Source organism: Aulostomus chinensis, chromosome 8, assembly GCF_037954235.1.
Source record: "Aulostomus chinensis isolate RoL2024-O1b breed Wild chromosome 8, RoL_Achi_v1.0, whole genome shotgun sequence".
In the NCBI taxonomy this organism is placed as follows: domain Eukaryota; kingdom Metazoa; phylum Chordata; class Actinopteri; order Syngnathiformes; family Aulostomidae; genus Aulostomus; species Aulostomus chinensis.
Genome location: NC_141327.1, coordinates 24,144,827 through 24,168,354, shown reverse-complemented (window position 1 = coordinate 24,168,354; position 23,528 = coordinate 24,144,827). Strand labels below are relative to the sequence as shown.

At 44.3% G+C, this 23,528-nt stretch overlaps 3 protein-coding genes across 12 annotated transcripts in view; 2 read left to right on the top strand and 1 right to left on the bottom strand.

Moving 5' to 3' along the window:
• LOC147257711 (LIM and calponin homology domains-containing protein 1-like) overlaps positions 1 to 9,354 on the top strand; it is a 32,834-nt gene extending 23,480 nt beyond the window's left edge. For 6 of the 9 annotated variants that reach the window (XM_086211817.1, XM_086211809.1, XM_086211811.1 and 3 more), the window contains 11 exons: positions 117 to 446; positions 2,124 to 2,226; positions 2,349 to 2,374; positions 2,554 to 2,667; positions 2,825 to 2,917; positions 3,579 to 3,783; positions 3,877 to 3,976; positions 4,364 to 4,438; positions 4,536 to 4,644; positions 7,603 to 7,705; positions 8,126 to 9,354. In XM_086211817.1, coding sequence (XP_086067943.1) covers positions 117 to 446; positions 2,124 to 2,226; positions 2,349 to 2,374; positions 2,554 to 2,667; positions 2,825 to 2,917; positions 3,579 to 3,783; positions 3,877 to 3,976; positions 4,364 to 4,438; positions 4,536 to 4,644; positions 7,603 to 7,705; positions 8,126 to 8,151 — 1,284 coding nt within the window. In that variant the 3' untranslated portion in view covers positions 8,152 to 9,354. The remainder of the gene's footprint in view (positions 1 to 116; positions 447 to 2,123; positions 2,227 to 2,348; positions 2,375 to 2,553; positions 2,668 to 2,824; positions 2,918 to 3,578; positions 3,784 to 3,876; positions 3,977 to 4,363; positions 4,439 to 4,535; positions 4,645 to 7,602; positions 7,706 to 8,125) is intronic. The other 3 variants (XM_086211810.1, XM_086211813.1, XM_086211812.1) reach the window with 3 other exon arrangements.
• A 415-nt stretch (positions 9,355 to 9,769) lies between these two features.
• On the top strand, positions 9,770 to 23,446 carry tmem192 (transmembrane protein 192). 2 transcript variants are annotated; one of them, XR_015117625.1, is made up of 7 exons: positions 9,770 to 9,915; positions 10,778 to 10,933; positions 11,456 to 11,717; positions 11,809 to 11,931; positions 18,755 to 18,860; positions 19,378 to 22,025; positions 22,753 to 23,446. XR_015117625.1 is itself a non-coding variant. In XM_086211818.1 (6 exons), the coding sequence occupies exons 1-6, from the start codon at positions 9,889 to 9,891 to the stop codon at positions 19,490 to 19,492; spliced, it is 789 nt and encodes a 262-aa protein (XP_086067944.1). In that variant the 5' UTR covers positions 9,770 to 9,888; the 3' UTR covers positions 19,493 to 22,738. The 2 variants fall into 2 exon arrangements, 1 of the variants encoding a protein (XP_086067944.1); XM_086211818.1 differs by lacking the exon at positions 22,753 to 23,446 and having other exon boundaries at positions 19,378 to 22,738.
• apela (apelin receptor early endogenous ligand) lies at positions 20,650 to 23,131 on the bottom strand. Its single transcript, XM_086211819.1, has 3 exons — positions 22,816 to 23,131; positions 21,372 to 21,461; positions 20,650 to 21,078 (listed from the first exon to the last, which is right to left on the bottom strand). Exons 1-2 carry the CDS (start codon positions 22,889 to 22,891, stop codon positions 21,373 to 21,375), a joined length of 165 nt encoding a protein of 54 aa, XP_086067945.1. The 5' UTR covers positions 22,892 to 23,131; the 3' UTR covers positions 20,650 to 21,078; position 21,372.
• Positions 23,447 to 23,528: the final 82 nt, after the last annotated feature.

Below are 23,528 nucleotides of genomic sequence, written 5' to 3'. Positions count from 1 at the left end.
ATAACTTTATTAAATGCTTAAACCTTACCGAGTAAAAATGACTTCCATAAGTTTGTTGACAAAAAATTAAAACTAGCAATCTCTGTAATCCTGATCTCTATGTTTGTCCCCGTGAGGTTGACGGGTTGGTGCGAGTGAATGGAGAAGCCACAGAGGATTTGTCTGCTTCCACTCCGCCTGCCTCCCCACTGCATTCACCAGAGGCCAAGAAAGCAATTCCACCCAGACTGATGGAGGATGACGTTACCTCTAAGCAGACCACATCCAGTCAGGAAGTGCTAGAACAACCCCCCCCTCCTCAGACAGAGAAATCCACCTCGTCTTCAGGCTCGGCCATCAGCTCCCTGTTCAGTGGAAGGAACTGCATCACTACAACAACTATAGTGACAGAACTCACACAGACATATGTGGAACCACATCCCCTGGACTTCCAAGGCAATGGACAGGTAATGGGGAGATATCAGTGAACAACACTACAACTTCTGCGTATTTTTAAACACTGCTGAGGATTAATTTATACATATTCAGACAGAACACACCAGCTTTTGGGGAAATATGCTTATTTTTCCATCCTCTCAGAGTCAGACACAAAGAAGGATAGTTTTTTTATCCTCCGTGCTTGCATTCCGGAGCTGAAACTCATAGGGAGTGATCAGCTGACCTGATAGCTTAGCACAATGAATGGTAGTTGATGGGCAGGTTAGCATACCTCCATCTTGTGCAGTTTAGGTTTAGGATCTTCATCTGAGAATCCATCCAGCCATCCATTTTCTTCCGCTTATTCCTATTAAGGGTCGTGGGGGGGGGCTGGAGCCTATCCCAGCGGCTATGGGCGAGAGGCAGGGTTCACCCTGGACAGGTCACCAGTCTATTGCAGGGCCATCACATATACTTAACTCATACCTTCGGTCAATTCAGAGTATCCGATTAGCTTAGCCCCCATTTGCATGTCTTTGGACGGTGGGAAGAAGCCGGGGTACCCGGAGAGAACCCATGCAGGCACGGGGAGAACATGCAGACTCCACACAGAAAGATCCTGTGCCCGAGCTGGGACTCGAACCCTGAACCTTCTTGCTGTGAGGTGACAGCGCGAACCACCGCACCACTGGGCCGCCTCATCTGATAATATTCTTGAAAAAATATATATTTAATGACTTCTGATGAAGGCATCCTGACACCTCCCAGTCTCTCTCTCTGTGGCTCTCAGCTCTTTAATGCAAGCAGAGAGAGGAGAGCGATATCTCTTCTCACCTGACAACAGGGATAGTGGCTAATAAATGTATTTCCCAAAAAGACGGTGTGTTCTCAAGTTATGAATAATAGTTATAAATCAGTAAATTTCTGCTGATGTTTTCAAGTTTCTACTGGAAACATTGATACCTCAGATGTAAAAGTCTGGTGCTGATCCATGCTGTTTATGAGCTGTGTTCTTTGAGGATTATGTGATCCGTGATTAAAAAAAAATACTACATGGACAGGGTTAATATACGGTTACTTTTTTCCCTTGGCTTACTTCTTCCATTAAAAGGCTGCAACTGGGCAGCTGAGTCCAGTCTTACTGGCATGTGAAAACACTTTAACAGAGGAGTTTCATTCATCATGATTTTGTTATATCGACAAAAAGAAACAGAAAGCATTCCATGCTATGCCTATAAAAAAACAAACATATGCATGTCAGAGACAGAAAACATCACAAGAAACTAAAGAAGTAAATCACAAAATCATACATGGGATGTTACAGAACCCCTGAGCCAGCTGCATATTTAACATCTTGAATCTACATCAGGGGATTTTGTAAGTTGCTGTGAAACTATTCTCATGTGTTCCCTGTGATGGATTGCTGATGTAAAGCAAGTGTACAGTCTCCTCAAGTTGGCTTTAATATTGTATGTACGTGAACCAAAATCAACGACTGTCTTGAGAATTGAATCATCCGAAAAGGTCCATTGGTATGCTTTGATTAAAAAGGCTGGTGGAAATGAAAATATTATGTTATTTGCACAACATGTGAACACCAGCATGATCCATTCAATATTTTAGCAAATATATAAAAAGAGACAGAAGAAAAATGACTGGGTTTCCAGTCCGTGTTTTATTCATTTTATTGAATATTTGACTTTCAGGTCAATGGAACCACAGGAGGATTTGAGAACCCTGCAAAAGAAGAAAAGGCTCAACCAGCTGCATCACCCAACAGCATGCAAGAATATTCTCCCACTGTCACAGGTGAAACTGCTCTATTTACTCTGTTCGCTTACCTGTCATTTTGCAGAAGTCAGCTAATATTTCTTCAGTATGCTAATTATTTCTGTAAATTTGATCCGTATTTGTCTCCCTTTATGTCACAGAAGGACTCGAGGAGAGCAGTGTGACTGTGAGTAGCGTCGATCAGCACCGGTGTCTTGTTTCTGTTTCTCCTTCATTCTTAAATTTGACCCTGTCTTGACCCTTCGTCTAGCTGTAGTCAGACTTGTCCTCTCACCTTTCCTCTCTTTCTGTCCTTTTGGTCCGTATACATGTGTTTGTGTGTGATTGTTGTTGGGGTCTGGGTAGATTGAGACCCCCATGTTGAACTTGGCTAAACGTGTTAATCACTGGGTCTGGGACCCCAATGAGGAGCGTAAACGCCTGGAAAGGTGGCAGCAGGAGCAGGAGCGCCTCCTACAGGTACACTGGTGGAATGGTTTGTGCATGTATGGCTCCGTGAACATAAGAAGACAGGATGTGTGTACATGCGTATGTGTTTGTGAGACTGTCGCTCTGTGTGTGTTTGTGTGTGTGTGTGTGTTTGTGCATACACTATTAAGCATATGCATCTCTGCAGGAGCAGTACCAGAAAGAACAGGAGAAGCTGAAGAAGGAGTGGGAGAAAGCCCAGCTGGAGGTGGAGGAAGAGGAGCGTAAACACAATGAAGAGGTACAAACTAACACAGACTGACTCACTGAAAATACAGGCTGCACATGATCACCTTCAGCTCCAATAATAGATGTATGTTACCATTTCATTGTTGAGATATTTGCGTTTTTAATATTTGTACATAAAGCTGCCATTGTAGCGATTTATCCACTGCCTGGTAGCAGAGATTTACCCTTTTGCTTTCCATCAAGCAAAAGTTGCAGATAGTTCATGCTACTTTTTTGGTATCACTTCTGTCAAAGTTCTGAGCTGAGCTGAGATTAAGGGTGACAACAGTGACTGGTCAGAGAGAATCATCCTTCTATCACACAACCAAGATACTAGTAGTTGCTCCTCTTCTTAAATAAACAGCAACACATGATGCAGATGTAGGAGTTCCTCTGTTTTGTTTGTCGACAAACTGAGTCAACATCTCGGCAGTTTCATGCAACGTTGCTATGACAACCTGTAAATTTGACTCTTATGTTTAGTGCAGAACAAAACTTTGCTGCCAAAATACAGTTTATTCCATGTAGTAAAAAAAACAGACCTGTATGTACATCCTAATGTGTGTCACAAATACCTGTCTTTTACCCCCCCCAAAAAAAAAGAAAATTAAATTAAGAATATCCTTTCCTTGGATCTTTTGATTTGAGTCTTTTTTTGTCTGCACATCCTGTAGGAAAGAAAGATTCTAGAGGAGACTGTTACCCCCCTCAGTCCCTCTGGCCATGTCAACTACCAGCAGTTGATCCAAGAAGGGACGACTTTGCCAGCTGCAGAAAACAACCAGCCAGACGTACAAAATGTTTCCTTGCAGCAAAATGGCCAAAGAATTTCCCAAGGCAATGAGGACCAGCATGCATCAAAGCTACATTTCCTCCAGGGTCAGATTCAAGCACTGAGCATACACTAATATGTAGCAGGTGTCGGCTGATGTTCTGAGTGTCTGTGATCGATTTTGTGGTGCATTCTTATAGACTCTGCTTGCGATGGCGAGCCTTCAAAGAAACAGGAACTGTGGAAGACAGCCTCTCTAGACCGGAACCCCCAGCTTAACCAGGCACATGTTGTTAAACGGTATGACAGGAAGTTTGTCGTGTGTCTGCCATACATGTGTGTCTCCCCACCCCATGTTGCTGCACTCCTCTATATACATTTGGATTTGCTTTGTTATTGTTGTCTGAAAGTGTCTCAAATGTGTTTTTGTTGAAATGACCACATCTGGATGAATTCAACTTCATAATTAAAGAATAGAAAGCCTTTATTTTCATTGTTTAGTGCAAAATACAACAAAATCAAGAGCATAAAAGTAAAATCACATTGCACACTATACACAGACACATTGCATGCAGTATGCTGAATAAATAAACAACATACAGTACATAAATAATCAGTAGTTTTAATTCTTTGAACTTGTATAGTCACCAGATAAAAATTTATTTATTTTTTGGTCTGTCTCACCAGGTCTGGTTCCCATGACGTGGTTACAAGCACGCAGCAGTCCTCCTCATCCTCTCCGCAGCCTCCGTCACCCAGCAGGTAATGACTCATGCACATGAGATATGCAACTATACAAGCCCCGACTTTGGTTCACGAACAAATGTGTATTTGACACCACTATCTGTGTGTTGTGTAGGTGTGTGAGTGGGAAGAGATTATGTTCTGGCTGTTCTGAACCGCTGGGGAAAGGAGCTGCTATGATTATCGACACACTGGGACTGTTTTTCCACATCCAGTGTTTCAAGGTAAAGTGATAGTAGACAAATACAATCTCTCTGAATAAAAAAAGATATTTTGTTTATATTGTTGGTTGTTTGTGTCAGTAAATACTTTGACTGTGTATAAGTACTTGATGTGTACTACCAAACCTAAATGCACTACAATTAACAAGGCAGACCTTCGACATCTTGCCGAACACCATGGGAAGGACATCCTTAGTGTGGTGCGGGAATGCGAAAGGACTGCAAGGAAAATCGCAGACAACAGGAACCATCTACGTTTCAACCTCCGATGCCGCCAACACAACCTCATTCCCACTAGCCTACTACTAGGATCCACCGTGAGGGGCCACAGGGCCAGCAAGATTTTGGAACGGGCCCAAAATCAGCTTCTCAACGAGAGAGTGAGACAGGTCCATTTCACCATCGAGGGACTAAAGAGCAAGCTAGATCACCTTAATCAAGAGTTAACGCCTTTTTTGCCACCCGCCATCTTGGACAAGGTCACCTCCTTCGTTGGGACAGCCCAACTATGTCAACATCAGAAGCGCAAGGAGAGGCAGAAAAGGAAATTCGCGCGCCTCCAGTCTCGCCTCGACCGGGAACGAGAAGCAGAAGGCCCAACCCCAGCGGACTCACAGGACAGGTGGATAAGGAACTTATCCAACAGGGAGCTCACCAGTCCTGAGAAACGCGTCCTTGCCAAAGGAATGAACTTTGCTGTCACCCCGAAACATCTCCCGACGGTGGACCTCATCACTGCCACAGAATCCGCCATCAAGAAGAACAACCTCTCCACCACAGAAGCAGATGAACTACGACTCAAGGTCACAGCGGCCCTCTCCGAAGCGAAGGTCCCCTCTGCCAACCTCTCGGTCCAGGAAAGGAAGGCCTTGAATGCCCTGAGCAAAGATGAGAACATCACCATCCTTCCGGCTGACAAAGGAAGATGCACGGTGGTCCTTGACACAACTGACTACCAGGACAAGATCAGTTCTCTTCTCAGTGAAATTCACACATATGAGACCTTAAAACGCGACCCCACCAGCAGCTATAAGAAGAAAGTGGTGGAACACCTACAGAAGCTGCAAAAGGGGGAAATCATCAACCGCTTGGAGTATCACCGCCTGTACCCCGGAGACGCAGTTCCACAGATTTACGGCCTCCCTAAAATCCACAAGGAAGGTGCCCCGCTCCGACCCATTGTCAGCAGCATAAACTCTGTGACGTACAACATCGCCAAACACGTCGCCACCATCTTAGCCCCCTTGGTAGGGAAAACCCCCCCACCACGTCCAGAATTCCATGGACTTCGTGAACAAGGTTAGAGAACTCAAACTGGACCCAGATGAGACCATGATGTCCTACGATGTGACCTCCTTGTTCACCTGCGTCCCTACCGTGGAGGCTGTGGAAACAGTGAAGAAACGCCTACAGCTGGACAACACCCTAAGCAACAGGACCAACCTCAATCCGGACCAAATCTGCCAACTTCTGGACCTTTGCCTGAACACAACTTACTTCCAGTACAGAGGGAAGTTTTTCAGGCAAAAACACGGCTGTGCCATGGGTTCTCCCGTATCTCCTATCGTGGCCAACCTATACATGGAAGAGGTGGAACAGAGGGCCCTGACTTCCTTCAGTGGACCCTCCCCCACCCACTGGTTCCGATACGTTGATGACACCTGGGTGAAGATCAAGGTTCAGGAGGTACAACCGTTTACAGCACACATCAACTCGGTAGACGTCAACATCAAGTTCACCAGAGAGGATGTGAAAGACAACCATCTGCCCTTTTTGGACTGCGACGTCTACATTCAAGAGGACAGGAGCCTGAGGGTGGATGTGTACAGGAAACCCACCCACACTGACCAATACTTGCTTTTTGACTCTCACCATCCTCTGGAGCACAAGTTAGGTGTCATCAGGACGCTGCAACACCGAGCGGAGACCATCCCCACCAGCGTCCAAGGCCGGAAAAAAGAACAGCAGCATCTGAAAAGAGCACTTAAAACTTGTGGCTTCCCAGACTGGACCTTTGTAAAATCCTCTTCCAGGTCCAGAAAGGAGGAGAGCTCCAGGAGGAGGGAAGATGAAGAAGGCAGGAGAAAAAACATAGTGATCCCCTATGTGGCAGGGGTTTCTGAGAAATTAAGGAGAATCTATAATAAGCACCGCATCCCTGTGTCTTTTAAACCAGACAACACTCTGAGACAAAGACTGGTTCACCCCAAAGATCCCACCCCTCACAGCCAGAAAAGCAATCTGGTATACGCTGTCAGATGCAGTGAGGCCTGCACGGATCTCTACATAGGGGAAACCAAACAGCCCCTCAACAAGCGCATGGCCCAACATAGAAGAGCCAACTCTGGAGGACAGGACTCAGCGGTTTTCCTCCACCTCAAGGAGGAAAGCCACTCCTTCCAGGACGACCATGTCCAAATCCTCGACAGAGAGGACAGATGGTTTGAAAGAGGAGTTAAAGAAGCCATCCACGTCAGGATAGAGAAACCATCTTTGAACAGAGGAGGTGGACCGCGACATTTCCTTTCACCTATTTACAACCAAGTCCTTTCAAAGCTTCCCCAAAGAGTTCAGCTGAAAGACCCATGTGGAACGGCTGATGCCAGCACAGCCCATTAGCATCTGAGTGGTCGGTGAAACTCCCTAACGACCACCCCTGAAACTCCCTGACACCGCACAACGACTGTCGTTTGGGGAGGCCAGGTGAGTCTCGGGAGGGTCGTTTCCACCACAATAGCACTGACCACTCCCACATAGGTTTATAAGCTGGAGTTTCCACACTCTTCACTAGAACTGAAGAAGCCTCTCGGATGAGAGGTGAAACGTCTTCAAGATAAACTTACGTCCAGTTGACCAGATTTTACTTCGCTTCGATCAAGGCAGACCTAGCTTGTGATTAAAGACATTTACTAAGTCCTTTTTGTGTGAAGTGTTAATGGCGAGCTGCACGTTTCTCCGCAGTGTGGCGTGTGTGAAGGGCAGCTGGGTGATGCCACAGCAGGGACTGACGTAAGGATTCGTAACGGACTGCTGAGTTGTCACGACTGCTATATTGCATCTCGGGGTGAGAACATCTACTGACGTGTTCCTTCTTCACTGCTTTAAACCAGTGGCCTACACAGGAGGTTAGACTGTGCTTCCACTGGTTACTGGTAACTAGATAAGTGGGAATTCTGGTATGCAGGATGAACCAGTGAATGTAGTGATATTTTACATTGTGAAATAATACTATTTGTAAACGGTTTCACATATGCAAGGCTGTAGTTTGGAGGAGTGACTCTTAGAGTAGATCATATATGTATGTATATATATATCTTTACCACAACGATACTGGATCAGCAGATATGTAAATTCAGGAATTATCTGGTATCAAGGAGAAAATCATGGTATCCAAACCTCACAGGAAGTGAGGTTACACCAGCCTCAGCTGGCACCGTTACTATTGACAGACAGACATGTTACATGTTGTCATGCTTGTTTACAGGCAGAGGACAGCCCACCACTCTATGATGACCTGAACCCTACTGGAACTGAGTCAGTGACATCTCTGGAACACTTAAAGGGATCTCCTCAGAGCTGCAGGATTATCCTAGAATGCACAACGGCTTCATGGATGTTACTGGACGTCAAACTGGAACAAAGACACAACATCACACACTTCTTGACTGTACACAAGGGTACACTTTTCTCAATATGTGTAGCATGGTCTTAAGAAATCAGTGTTTATGACTTTGCACATCCACACTCAAGCCCAGTCAAGCAATTAAAATGATAATCTATTTTACCACAAGCTAAATATTTCACGCTATAAGCTGAACACTACCGCCGTTAGCATCCTGGTGTCAGAAATATGAGTTTTCACAGCAGTTCATTAAACTGATCATGTGAGTCCACTCGCTGAGTGGTTTGAGTTGGATACCCAGAAGTAGCTTGACCATTATAATGCCTTACTCATACCTTCTCATTCATATTGCGTTTTATATTTACCGGTTTGCATGAAACACAAACATATATAAGTTATTGTGAGTATTGCTCGGATGGAATAGTGTGAGTTTGGTGTAGGTTGTAATCTCAAGAGTTCAACTTTTAACTTTCCTCCAACATGTACGTCATCATCTTTTTGAATTTTTAGATCGGCTGCTTAACTTACACAAATATCTTCTTTATAATTATACAAGAATGAAAATGCATGTTATTAATAATACAGTGGATTTTAAATATTTTCCCTTTAAGATGTTTATTGTTTATTCTCATAGACTGAATCAGTGCCTTATGTATTGAATGCAAGTACATGTGCAGGACATGGACCTTTGAGTCTGGGCACATAGTGTGTGCGTGCGTGCGTGTGTGTGTGTGTGTGTGTGTGTGAAATCTTGCATGTATGAGTATGTATGCAATGTGTGGTTTGACTTGAAGCACAGTTCCATACCAGCAAAAAAACAACAACAAATGGATCAGCCTCTCCTAATCACCTGCTGTCCTCCTCCAGCCCTTCCTATGAGCTTTAACCACGGACAGACATTATTTGCTGCTTTCATGTTCCTTATATTATGTCATTTCATAACATCCTACAATCTCCCCTCGTCTGCCTCTATCACAAGTGTTGCCTCCCGAGTCTGAGCTAAACGTCTCTGTGTCGTTGCTTCTGAGAGTGCTCAGTTCATTGTCTTTTATAGCAAGTGTATGTTTGTCAATAAAACATTTTAAACTGGGTGTTGCAGTTTACTCTGTATTTTCATTTTCTATACACCTCTTCTAGGTTTGTGTGGAGAATCTTGGGTGTCACATGTCCTGACACCTGACAGATAATAGGGGGATGTTTTAAAACATCTTCATGGTTACGAAAGTCCTGCAAGTAACAATTCTCCTGCCATTCAGATAATGTTTATTTTTAAGTTATTTTGTGGTCCTATTGCCACAATACAAAGAGAACCTTTGGAATGGAATTGAAAAGTTCCTGAATGATAATTCATTGGACACATAAAATTTCCTAGATTCCTGATTTGTGAATGTCCCTGCTGCCTTGAGAAGTGGGACAAATCAAATTCATAAATATTAAAATAGAAACTCCTCTGACCGCCTCTAAAATAGCATGCGAGCCCCCCGGTAATCTGCCGGTTTGAGCTCGTCGGTCACGTGATCCGGTCCTTGCTGGTGGCACTCCGCGTTTGTCTTCCGCTTTTCCGTCTTGGGAATGGCTGTTTGTTGTGTGCAAATTCAACTTAAAACGTCGAACTCCTGAGCAACATGGACTCAAAGGGACCTTTATATGCAGTATGTACACACCATTTCATGAGAAATTGTTGCCATGCCAACGTTTAGCTTCCTAGCACCGTGACGTTACAGTTGTTTACTCTGTTAGCCAGCATGCTAGCCACAACTGTCAGGCGATGTATTGAGTTCCTTCGATATTTCAGCAGATTATCCAGTTTGAGCCAGTTTAAACACAAAATCTACTACTGGTAATTATCGGACCCCCCCCCCCCCCTCCCCCCGACGTTTCTTTTTTTTTCCTGGTCAATGTTCAGATGCGCCATTTAGCTGCAGGTTGAATGATGAGCTAATGTTTACGTTAGTTAAGTTTCTTTATAAATCACGAACACACATCCGATAGATACAAACCACCAGGCTATTTGTTCATCTATTTGTCTGTGCTAGACTGATAGATGTCAGAAATAAAATACGAAATCAGCCATTTGTGCAGTGAATGGTGGACATCCTGGGACTGTTTGCTTTTTTCTAGTGAAAGATAATCATTGCAAATTAGCAGAATAGGAGTGAATGATTCATCTAAACTCCTCTAGCTGGGTGTGCATATATTTTGATATTGTGGTGGGGCCTCTTATTGAATTTAAGCAGATTAAAAACAGCAAACCCCAAATTTATTACTCCGGTGCAACAACAGGCCTGTCGTTGAAAATGTTCCATTCAGGTACCTTCAGCATACTTCCATACAGTTCTGAGTGATGCTGCTTTCATGACAGATGATCAGAATTAAAAGCATTAAGCAAAGCATTACTTTATTATTCCATGGTTTAATATTTAATCTCCTTTGCATTTTCACACATTTAAAACAAGAACATTTAAACATTAACAAATTGGGATGAAACATTCTTTCCTAATGTTTTCGTTGTAGCCTGCAGGAACCTCTGTAGATGTGACGCGGAGCTTGGATGAAGACTCTCTAGTGGACGGACCTCTGATTTCTGCTGACACCCTGAACTCTGTCATCAGGAGAGAGTTTCAGACTGTACCAACAACATGCCATGCCGCTCTGCTGTCTCTGCTACATGTATGAAGCACACATACTTTTGCACACTGAACATTTTCCTGTGTACTCTGGTCGTTTCATTATGGGTTCATTTACCAGTTATTTAGCTGCTAATATTGTTGGTGTAAAATACAAGTTTTTAGCGATTTACTTAATAGCTTTTGTGGAAAAGAATATATTCTTAAGTGCACATACACAATGAAATTGAGATATTTTAGGAAAAAGTTCACTGCTCAAATCAAATTATGGGCGTAATTTTATGTGGGGTGTGTCCTACTGGGGCATGTCACAAAAAAAGAGTTCAACATTATATTGAGACGATCTTTTGGTAATGTTTTTAAAGTAGTTTTTGTCATTATTAGATATGAAATGCTGTACTTTTTGGGTGTAATAGACTCTGACAGCACATAGAAAACTTGTAATCAAGTTTGGCTTTGAAAGGCATCAGATGCCTGTCATGTGTGTATTATTACTACCAGTTTTGCTCAGTTTTTCCGAACACGTCTGACTTACTCGCACATCTCTGTTCTTCCTCTTCTTTAGGTTGTCTATGTGGTGCTGTCATTATGTGTGGCAGTGCTGTGTGTGTTGAAATTTGGTCAAGAGGAGGCTTGTGCAAGTGTTTTAGGTCCAGTGCGAGGTGAGAGCATAATTGTGTTTGGGAAGGTGTTTCTATGGGCATTGGTGGCGTTGTTCACTGCGTGTGTGCAGCACCATCACAGTCAAGCCAGAAATAGAGGATACCTGCGCTTCTACAAGCAGATGCAGGGACTGAAACAGCTGCCCCTCACCATCCACTCAGCAGGTACACACACACACTACGCATGCAGGATCCAGGCTCCTCCACAAGATGGCAGTAATACTGAAGCATGTGATTGCATTTTCTCTGTGTGAAGGAAATGTTTTGCTGTTGGTTGTTGTGGCTGCTGGACTCCCAGAGACCGTGCGGACCTACATACTGATGGGCGTTCTGGGGTTGGAGCTCCTGGTTGGGTTGCCGTGCCTGCTGCACTACACAGGTACTTTGATCTCAGACGTCAGTTAAATTGCTGAGAAGACAAACCTCATTCCAGCATCACAGCTGCAATATTCTGCAGATTTTTATTTAATCAGAAATCACCACATTATTATATATTTTCTAAGGCTTTCAACACCTGCTCACCAATCAAGCCCATCTGAGGACCAATCAATGAATGTTTTCCACGACAGAGGCTGTTTGACTCAAGATATTCTATAAATCTACCCATGAGCAGTCTCCAAAGCCATGACACGGTGCTTGTTTACTCTGAACAAAATAAAGATGCCCCAGGTTGTGACTTTAAACAGCACGCCAGCGTCCCATAATCACTGACATGTACTGTAAGAGTGTTAGCGTCTAATGGGCCATTTTCCCGCCTTGTCAGCAGTTGATTTACATATTCTGTGTCTGCGTTTTATACGGAGAATAATGGCACAGCATTCCTGTCTTGAGTAGGCTATAGAAGGGCCATAGAGACGCACACAAAACAGAGTGTAATATGACTACGAGAGAGTGGTATAGAATGTACACACACCCCCAGCAGTAAAGAACACTCGAATGAATTGAATCACAGCACCTTGAAAAAAAACTTTTAATTCAATGCAAAAACAACTCAGCCATATTTTGCATTTGTGTCTCTGTTACTTTAAGTTTTGCCAAAAAAGACAAACCACACAAAGAAGCTAAAAACCGTAAAAGAACTGGAAAGTGTTTTAACAGACCAAGATAATTATACACTCAGCTACAGGTGAAATGAGAGAAGAGCTACTTTGTTTGACACGTGTCAACCAAACCCTTCATTTTGAGAAGTTTGTCACGTGTCATTTCCTTCCTGGAATATATTAAACATTATTGTTTCTACCCTGATCACTCTCGCTCTCTCTCTCTCACACGCACACACACACACAGCCTGGTGCAGGCCAAGTGTGGGCAAATGCTTCAAACTCAGTCCCACCAATACATCCAGCTTCGTTCACTGAATGCTTTCAGCTGTCTTGCCTCCTTTCACGTGATGTCTGGTTGTGTTTGTAAGATGGCTACATTTACTGACTTCAAGCACTTTTATTTACTGCCACTCAGTGTTTTTATAGCACACAAGGTGCCAGCTTGCTTCTACATTAGCACACCGATGGCAGAGGCGTCAGAAGCCGTTAGTTCACCGTCCTGCTCAGGGGCACTTCGTCATGGTTGAACCTGTGACTTTATGATTGCCAGACGGCCATTATACCACCTGATCTGAGCCATGTCGGCCATCTGTGTATGATGGAAAACAGAAGGTGCCTTACGTACCAGGTGTTTGGTGGATGTACATGCTTTCTAACCCCTCAATTTTTTATGGCTAATTTGAAAGTGGCAGACCAGCGTCACTGTCACCCCCCCCCCCCCCCCCCCCAAAAAAAGCGAATTGGAAAAAAAAAAAATTCAAACTACAGAAGCCAGGAAGTCCGGTAGTGGCAGAGATAGAAAACAAATCTTAGTTAAGAGGAATATGTGCTCTCCAGCCTGTCATTTTGCTGCTTTTTTGAACTTTGTTGTTATTAACTTTATTAATTCTCACTGGGTTTTCTTGCAGATGACAGTAATAATACCAAGAGAGACACACCCTGTAGATTACACTGCACACAAACACACACCACCCCCCACTCTATCTGAGCACATTCGCATCACAATACCTGCCCTGCCCTTTTCAGACTCAACAGCATGACAATCAGCCATTCAGCTCTCTCTCTCTCGTTCTCTCTCTCTCTCTCTGTCGCTCTCTCTCTTTCTCTCTTCCTCTCTCTCTCTCCTTCTCGTTCTGCTGGTCTATCCTCACTGAGGATGCCACCAGCATTCAAACTTGGTTAGATGATACCCGCAGCTGCCTATCTGTCTACTAGACAACAAGTCTGACTGAACACATCAGCTTTGCTGACAATGACCTGAAGACTTAAATATTTCCAGGAAGTAAGACTGGGAGCTCTAACCTTGAGCATAATGGCCAGTGTGTAGCCTGTTGCTGAATTATAACCACAGGATTGTGGACTGAAATAATGCAGGAGAAACACTGGATTCATTCTTATTTTAAGGGGCCGGTCTCATATATTTACCCTGAAAGATTTCTCTTCCCCCGTCCTCTTTTCCTCTTTTCAGTCGACTCAGTGGAAAATCAGTGTGAACTCTCGATTCAATATGGTAGAAAAAAGACAAAATGATGAATGGCAATTGAAATTACTACCTCAGATTGATGTTTTTCAGCGCCAAGACAATATCAGGAATCACTAAACACTGTCCCACGATACAGGGGCATTAATTAGCCTGGAAGTGGTGTAAATTATAGCAAGTGAGATTGTGGGACGGTGTATCAGTATCAGCTCACACTGAAGTCACAGCTGATGTTAGTTTGTTGCTATTTTACTGAACATCAACTGAGTTGAATTTTAAATTATTGTTTTGTTGTGACTTTGTTGAAGTGACATCTCCTGGACAGAGCTGTCTTGTCACTTCAGTGGCTAAAACACTTCAGCAAGTCCACCTCTCTTAGACAAATGGAAAACACACAAACCCACACGAGATCCTCGCAGGCCTGTTCAAGAGTGGAAAAATGTTCAAATCTAAATCACCAGTCTGAGTGTCTAGGGAGAAAACCCCCTGAGATGATAACTCACCCAAGTCCCAGTTGGCTGTTTGATTGGTGCCCACCACATTGAGCTGCAGACTTAACGCAAACCTCAGTTTTCATGTCAAACACTATGAGTTGTTAGACTAATTTAATGAATTTCTGCAAAAAAAAACGTGTAACGCTCCCTTAGAACGCAGTACACGAGTATCGTTTGCGGCAATCGATGCTTCAATCCAGGTGTCGAATTAACAAGTTTCAAACTACCCTCAGCTCCATACGAGCATGTCAGAACAGTTGTAGCTACATCTTTTGATTTAGACCTCAAAACTTGTTTATTGCATTTTCTGATGTGATTGAGTGAGGGAACTGAAAAGCAAATACTGATGCATTTCCCTGGAATGTTGGGTAAAGACAAATGCACCAGGAAAGGAAGACTGCTGTTAAAGATGCTCTATCAGAGGATATTGATATCGAAGGATCAGTATTGAAAGGAAATCCATATTAAAGGTGTGTTTGGCAGCTGAGGGGCACAGATTGGTGACTGAGATACCAGAGAAGCCAGGAGGACAGATAAGAAGCATTAGGGTTTAGCCTAGCCAAAGGGTAGCCCACAGCCACTCCACCCAAACACAGGGTGACACACACACACATTGTCCCGCTGTTTACAGTGAGGGGGGATCCAGAGTGTGTGTGTGTGTGTGTGTGTGTGTGGTGGGGGGATCTGTGTTCGCCTGCCACATTCCAGCTCAGATCAGTGCAGTCACCCACGACGCAGACCAAGCGACGCCTCGCAGGGCGAACCTTTGTACAGCAGGAACTCAGATGTGTCCAGCTAATGCGTGGTCAAGGTGACGTAGATGAGTTCATGGGAAGAAAATAAAACCTGGTGGTGGAGCCAGAGAGGGAGAGAGAGAACGCCTGCAGCTATGAAGGCCATACAGGAAGGCCTCGTTCAACCCCTCTTTGAAGTGCGTGCTGATTGTAAGTGCGTGCGTGTGTGTGTGTGCGTGTGTGTGTGTGTGTCTTTGAGGTTTGCTGTATTTTTCGGCCTCTCATTTTAACATGAATACACTCTCCTCTATAGACCTCCATGCACATCAAAGCCGTGGTTTGGCCTTCAAAGGCTTCACTTCAAATACGTTTCTCTCCTCTGCCTGGGCAGAAGATAGAGTAAGCACTGTAGGGCATGGGGTTAACACACACACACATACACACACACACACGCACACTCTCTCTCTCTGATAGAGATACCTATACCCCATCACACATAAACCCCATAATTTATCGATATGATTCACATAAAGGAACATTCGTATTTTATTGGTTAAGTCACTACTCATAACTGTTATGCAACTGTAAGGTGTTAATTTAGTATGGCAACCCTTAAAACACATCATCATCCCCTCTATAATTTCAATTTATAATTAGTTTTGTATTTTCTCACTGAACTGATTGTCCTCTTAATAATATTTAAACCTTTTTAAATGTCAGCTATATTAAAAAAATCTTTAAAACATTGGTTTAGTAATCGCAGGGAAATGAAAAATCCCCATTGGCCCCCGGTTGGCTATTCAGATCAGAATCTGTGCTGCATGTTCCATACTTGGACATAAATATAGTGTTTTATGTCTGGTTGTGTTTCCCATCAGCATGTTGTCTTGCATCATTCTGTAAAGGAGTTCATTGTCATTCGTCGCGACCAAACTGATTCCACACGTTCCCTCTTTGTGCTATCGCGTTGCTCTCTTCAAGTCCGAGGATCAGTCACCGTCTTTTACAGGGATCCATTTTCTTCTGATTCTTTTGATATCAGTCCAGGCTCTGTCTTTGTGAGCGCTACATGTGGTGCCATTAGGTGTTAGCACCTTTGCAGCCTCACTGTTATCACCTGGAAATGTGCACTTCTTGATGGGTGATTGAAGCTTCTCTGATCTGAGTGCACGAGGTCTGAGCCCTGTCTGTGGACTCCTGTGAGAGCCTCTCACAAGGAGGTGTGAAATGTGTCACGTCCTTCAAACTGCTCCCTCCATCCATCAATCCATCAATCCTGGTATCTCAAGCGTTTTGACCCCTGATGCACAACGCTGCCCTCCACACTCTGGATTTTTTTTGCAGGTCAATAAAAATGTTCGTATCGACACTAACTGCATCCGTCACTTAGCTTATGTGATTCCAAGCAGCCTTCAGTTACCTCGGATGCATTGAAGTTAACATCCATCCATCCATCCATTTTCTATGTCGCCTATCCGTTAAGGGTCGTGGGTATTAAAGTTAACATAATAGCAAAAACAGCATGATTTACCAACATTTCCTCACACAACAGTGAAAAGTGAAACTCCAGACAGACAGAATATTGCAGTCCTGCAAATGCATCACCACCAGAGTAAAAGTAGACAGGGATGGGATGAGGGAACAGATTGATCCGGTAGCTGAAGTAGAAACAGCGATGAATCGACAGCTGTGTGAAGGCAACAGCTTGAATGGGAGAACAGCTCATTCCTAAGACATGCTGAGTTTACACGTCTCCCGTCTGTTGGGTAATGCTGGGATGCCGTATAAATTCACACGCTGTCTTGGCTTGATGCCGGCGTTGTTGAGTTCTGTTTAAACAAGCACAGTGTCGTAACAGCAGAGTCTTTTTTTTATGGCACTATTTCAGAATCTCTGTGAAAAAAAGTGGCTTGTGGAGCAGCAAGAATGATGGAAAAGCACAGATGAGACTGGCAGGCCAAAGTGCCGGCCGAACGCACGAGCAACTGTGTTGTCAGCGCTGATCAGTCAGTCAGCGACGGCTGAGGACAGATAGATTGTCATTTAGTCACTGCCCTCTTTTGTAAAAGACTCGTCAGAAATCATTGTAGCGAGAATCTGCATAATATGACCCGACTCCCACTGCCGGTTCCTACTGGCACGAACTTTGAAGTGATCGAAGCAGGTTAATTATTTACAGAGTTGAATTCTGGAGAAAGAGCCACAATAAATTAGCAGCAACAGTGACAAGGATCACACCATTTGGTTATCGTCTATGAGCCAGAGCATTCAAATGGAAAATGTTCACAAAGCGATGGATGAACACAATTGGTTTTAGAAGGAAAAGCTTCTTCTTCTTTTTTTGTCAAGATAATCGAATCTTTTGTAATGTTTCGGCTTGAGTGTTCCAAACAACGAGAGTCGTGTGCCAGTCAGACATTTCTGGAGGACACCTGTCACTTTGCCACAGTTTCTCGAACTGTTGTTTTTCCAGTACTCATTAATGTGTCTCAGAACATGAAAACAGAAACCAGTTCACTAAGATGTTGTTTAACTTAATTAGAATGTTTCACCACTTTTCCTTTCATAGCAGTCGTACAACGTTAAAAAGCTGCAACTTGGAGGTTTATTCCACGGACAGTGAATTTCGGTATGAGATGATAAAGCAGCTTGGTGGGGGGAGGAGAGATTTGGTAGCCAGCCTGAAACACATCCCTAAAAAAATATATCATCATTACTGCCAACAGTCTGTACTTCACTCACTCCATTTCTCTGCCTTATTGAGATGTCTCCCTCTGTTTCACACATGCTTGCAACACACACACACACACACACACACACACACACACACACACACACGCTGATTTAGGGCCTCATTATGCAGGAATGTGCAGTATTTCTTGGGATTGTTTGTGAGTGTGGATGCAGAGATGCTTCACTGTAGCAAAGTAAAGATTGCAGTCTTTAGAACCTCCCTGACAATTTCCTCTGACTAATGGCGCTCCCCTCAGTCTTATCATGACTCAGCCACCTCCCCCCATAGCTCACTGGTACCCACACACTCGCCTTGCATACACACCGCCTTATCTTGATTGAAGCTGTCGCCCATATTTTGGCTCTGGCTTCTCTTCCAGCTACTGTATGCTCCACAGCCACACCTCGCTGCTAACTCCACCCCTTGTGTAAAGGTGTATGTTTAGGGTGTGAGAATTAGAGGTCTGAGTGCAGGATATGGCAGCCCATAAGGACTAAGTGCAGGATATAACAGCCTGTGTGTGTTTAGGAGAGGGAGAGGAATGGAAAACTGTAAAACAACCAAAAGTGTGCAGTTTCTCACCGGAGTGATTAACGTTGGCAGAGAAGCTCTCACTGCCTAATAACCTCTGTCTGTCTTTATGTGTAAGTTAAAACACTTGTGTGTGTGTGTGTGTGTGTGTGTGTGTGTGTGTGTGTGTGTTTTCCTGTTTTCCAGTCAAAGTGATGCGGTTCAACACGGACCGATCAGCACCAGACGTCAGCCAAGAAGAACATTCTTACACTCACAGTGTCACAAGCCTGCCAACTGAGACGGGCTTTAGGTATATCTCACTCATTCTCACTCACACACTCACACACACACACACACATGTACTCTCATCACACTCACACGCCCGCAAGAACTTGTCCCTGCTTATACTTGGGGACTCAAGTCTGCACTGAATGCAGCAGCAGTCTGTCACCATGGCCTTCAGCAACTGCGTCTAAATGAATCTCCATTTCAAATTAGAATTTGCCGTGATCGGACTGCAGTGAAAGAGATCAAATAATACTGAACTAATTGCACTGAGATGAAGATTTTTGCAAATACTATGTATGTTGTCACCTCTCTCAAACAGAAACGCAGTGTTTTTCAGTTTGGAAGTTACTGTAGAAATACCGATCAAAGTAATGATCTAATGTAATGATTTTTGTCTGTTCTCATATGTGGAAGAAGTTCGATCAGGCTTTCAATACACAAATATTAGTAGTGGTTGTCATGTGTTTGCTGGGTAGAAAATGAACGCTGGTGTGTTGTCAGATTGTGATTTGCATGCTTGCTGTTGTGGTGTGTGACAGAGAGGGCTCCAGCCTGGAGGACGTGGTGGAGAAGCAGGCCGACCTGATCGAGTACCTGAAGCAGCACAACAGCTTACTGAGCAAGAGGCTGCTCAACCTCACCGCTCAGCACTGACCGCGGCCGGCCTCCTCCTCTTCCTCCTCTTCTAAAGAGGAAGGTGGCTTTTACCACTTGGCTCTCTGACACAAAAGAGAGACTGGATCTGAGAGAGACCGCGAAGGAAACACTGGACAAAAGACAAAAGTAAGGAAGTCCCTGTACGCACAGACGGAGCTTGTGGCCGAGGCATCCTCACCTGAGATGGACAGATAATGCAGGAGGAGCTGCAGTTAAAGAGGCGAGGAGGAGGAGGAGTTGGGGAGTCATGGGTCACAGATCAGAGTTGTCAGGGTGTTTTTATCGCTGCGGTATGACCTCAAGTGACCCGTGTTTGCTGCCGCTTGTGTTAATGTGAGAAACTAAAGAGGCAAAATTGTTTTCGATCATCTGCACTAAGGAGGAAGGGAAGAGCTTCAGGAGATAAATGTTTACCAGGGTCAAGCAGGAGGAAGAGACCCGATGATGCTGTAGAACGTCTCTTCGTGTTGTTTTATCTTTGTGAATGAGTGGCTTTATTTGGCGGGTTTTACCTCTCCATTAAATAATTGTGTGTTTGTGATCTGATTCAAATCTATCTTTGATATCCTCTCGTCTTGTTACGTTGAATGAGAAACAGCGCATCCACCCCTGCTGTATTTCTGCGAAGGACTTTTCACACCTCAGCTTTTTTTTTTCCTGTGTTGAGTTTCAACAGGAATCCACGGAATATGGAGGTCATCAGTTTGAACCCTCTGTGTTTGTTCCCCGTGGTGAATCCTTTATGCTCCAGCGTCCACATCTCTGCAGGGAGCGCAGCATTTATGACTTCTTTCACATGTGGCCTCTGCTGGGAACCCGGTTCACCAGGGGACTGCAGGTGTTGGGAGCCCTGACCATTAAGTCACACAATTTTGTTATTTATATATATATGTGTGTGTGTGTGTACCCCCCCATTTTCAAGAAATTCCCCAAAGCTGCTCCCAGACTCTCAACTTCTCTTGACCCTCACTTATTATTATATTATTCTTAATCCTACAAAATCGGACTCAAATTTTTACACACACACACACACACACACTAAAGCAGTCTCATAGTAAAAACACAACATTTACACAAACATTTTTGATTAAAAAGTTTGACATGTATTTTTTAATAAACATTTGAAGTGCATACATGCATTATAAACACTTGGCATTCCGTTCATCGTAGCTGCAGCCTCCAGCTCTTTGGTCCGTAGCTTTTCATTGGAGTGTTACTTTAAAAACGTGTCTGCTGGAGCTCCTGCGTCCTTGTTCCTGAGAGCAACAGAAGCCTCTGAGGAGGGAAGGTGCTTGAACAAACTCAAATCTGCGGCCACCAAACTGCAGCGCGTTACATTTCATGCTATATTTGTCTTTTTTAGGAGTGAAGAGTCAGTCATGCAGAAACCGCTTGCTAAGCATGATTGTCTTTGTGGCATTTTGACACGGTCCCAAAGTCCTTTAGTTGCTGTTGTTGTTTTTTTTATTTTATTCCTCCACTTCCTGTTCTGAGTCTTTGCACTGGGTTCCATCCGTGACGTTTGGGCCACACGCTGCTTCGTATCTTCTCTCCTTTGGTCCGCCTCATTCTTGTGCTTCAACCTGTAATGGAGTGCCAGACTTTAGGAGGAGCTCAGGGGTAAAAACAAGCACAAGAGTCAAGCTTAGAGCTCAGAATCCCCCCCTCTAACATTCCTCGTGGCACTAAAGCCTTCCTCTTCATCGTTAGCCAGATTTATGTCGAAGCCCCTCAACTGCTGTTCTGCGTGAATACACACCTCTGCTTCTAATCACACACACCTTCTTAAGTGCCACCTGAAAGCTCTGTAACCTGACTGGGTTTCATGTATCACACATTTTGCCTCATAACCTCCATGTGTTGGTGCGTCTCTCACCTCAGGGGAAGGGTACTCTGGAGTGGAGGGGCAGGCAGCGTCTGTGTGGGCAGTAGTGCCTGTGGTACTTTCTCCTCAGGTTCAGGAAATCTGGGGGGCAAAAAAAAAAGTTTCAGTGCAGAATTAAACCGTTGAATGAAATGTGCAATTCTGATAATGCAGAGAAATGTTCACCGCTGTGCTGGTAAGATTTCCTTCGAGCCTGATTTATGTCTGCAGGTGGACCCCTGCATACTCCCACCATGCCTCACCTGACAGGCTTAATTAATCCCAAATGGGGGACATTAAACTCACTATGGGCTACTTAGTGCTAAAATCATAAAACTACATGTTTTACAGACACCATTGGCCAACGAGGTATATTTAAGAGACTAGCAAATCTAATTACAGCTAAAATATCCCAGCAGAAAAACGTGGGTTTTATCGTTCGTGGCCACCTAACCCTCACCACCCCCTTTTTCTAATAAAGTGGGACACACAGACCTAACACATGATTATTTTTAAACGTCCCTAATAAATCCACTTTGACTCCTGCGGTTCACAGGCTGCTAGCCAAGCCCAGGAAGAGATAAAGTGCCAGATGACTTTATGACTCCCTCTTCCTCCTCCCTCTCCTCCCGGCTGCCTCTGAAAGGAGGCTCACCACGCCTGAAGGTACGTTTCTTTACACTTGGCACTGGTACTCCATGTCATGTTAATAAAGTTCGGGTATTTGCATGGCATTTAACACCGCCGCTGACAAAGGCGCGCCGGAGTGCCTTCTAGCCGGGGACAAAGGGGCTCACTTGGGTCGCTGTGCGATCCCCCCCTACCGCGGCGCTCCGCTCTCGTCCCCTCCCATCTTCATCCTTCCCTCTTCATCATCATCACATGAACCTAATCACGACCCCAAGCTCAAAACTCTCCCGCGAACAACAGCTGGCTCTGGCGCAACCGACCCCGGGTTTACGCACCTGCTGCAACACGATACCCTCGTTTGTTAAACTTTAAAAAATACAATTTCGTTTTTTTTTTTTATCGTGACACACCGGGTGAAGCCTGTATTTAAAACAAATTAAACAAGTGGACACGACAAAAAGAAAAAAAATGTGGTTAAAAAATGCCTCTGGTTTGTTGACTTTTCAACTGTTTTTTCATTTAATCACCTCTGTAGATGTTCATATTTACATTGCTTGTGATTGGACATGAACACAACAGATGCTAAACTTTTAAATGTAATAATAAATTAACTAAAGCTGCAATTTTGATGTTTTTTTTTAAAGGTGTGTAGCCCATTAAAGTGATTTTATATTTGGTATAACGTAGGTCTGTTTCACCTGTCACTTTGATCTCCTAAATTTAAGCAAACCAGCCAAAGTTGCCTTTTTTTGTGGCCAACCAGAGCGGCGCAAGGTTTAAGAGGCACCTGTCAGCCATTTGGGAAAGTTGTTGAAGGTGTCCTTACCTGGCCTGACGGAGGAGGCTGAGGCCAGAACAGCTGCCAGCAGCAGGAGCAGGTACAGCAGGTTGAAGATCCTCATGGCTGAGCTGCTGCTTAGCTTCTCTCAATATTTGCCAAAGGTCTGCAGGAGTCCTGGCTCATAGAGGGCTGAGGTGACGATGCTCCGTGTGGGTCACTTCTCTCTTGTCTCCTTCAGTCCAGAAGGCCCCCGGAGAATCCACAGATGTGCCTCTTTACTCTGGATAATCTGTGTGTCCCTGGAGAGTGTGTGTGTGTGTGTGTGTGTGTCCTCACTTTGTGTGCCCAGTGAGAGTGTAATTGTCTCTGTGACTGAGAGCAAAGTGACAAAGGTGCTTCTCCCCCCACCTCCTTTATACAGACTTTTAGAGGGAGGGGGCAACTGGGGTGGGCAGCTCCCTCTGCTGCCCCCACCTCAACCCACTTGTCACACACACACACACACACACACACACTGCACATATTGACCCCACATGTAGAGGGTAATTCAAATGACAGGAAGCCCCCCCCTCATACTGCCTCTTGAAGGCAGTCTCCTGCTTGCTCCATTTTATGTTGGCGCGATTGTGTGTGTACGTCCGTTTATGAGTGATTAGAAAGTGTGTGAATCAAACCCTGTTGATTTATAACAGCAGAACAAAGATTTAAGGGGTTAAAGTAGCAGGTCCTCCAAGAACCAGATGCCCCCTCCCTCACTT

Bases quoted from the DNA above. Each gene is read 5' to 3' on its own strand.
- tmem192 (XM_086211818.1), top strand. From the start codon at position 9,889: ATGGACTCAAAGGGACCTTTATATGCA. The intron at 9,916-10,777 runs GTATGTACACAC...TTTTCGTTGTAG, and splicing joins CAAAGGGACCTTTATATGCA to CCTGCAGGAACCTCTGTAGA. The intron at 11,932-18,754 runs GTACTTTGATCT...CCTGTTTTCCAG, and splicing joins GTGCCTGCTGCACTACACAG to TCAAAGTGATGCGGTTCAAC.
- apela (XM_086211819.1), bottom strand. From the start codon at position 22,891: ATGAGGATCTTCAACCTGCTGTACCTGCTCCTGCTGCTGGCAGCTGTT. The intron at 21,462-22,815 runs GTAAGGACACCT...TTTGCCCCCCAG, and splicing joins AGCCTCCTCCGTCAGGCCAG to ATTTCCTGAACCTGAGGAGA.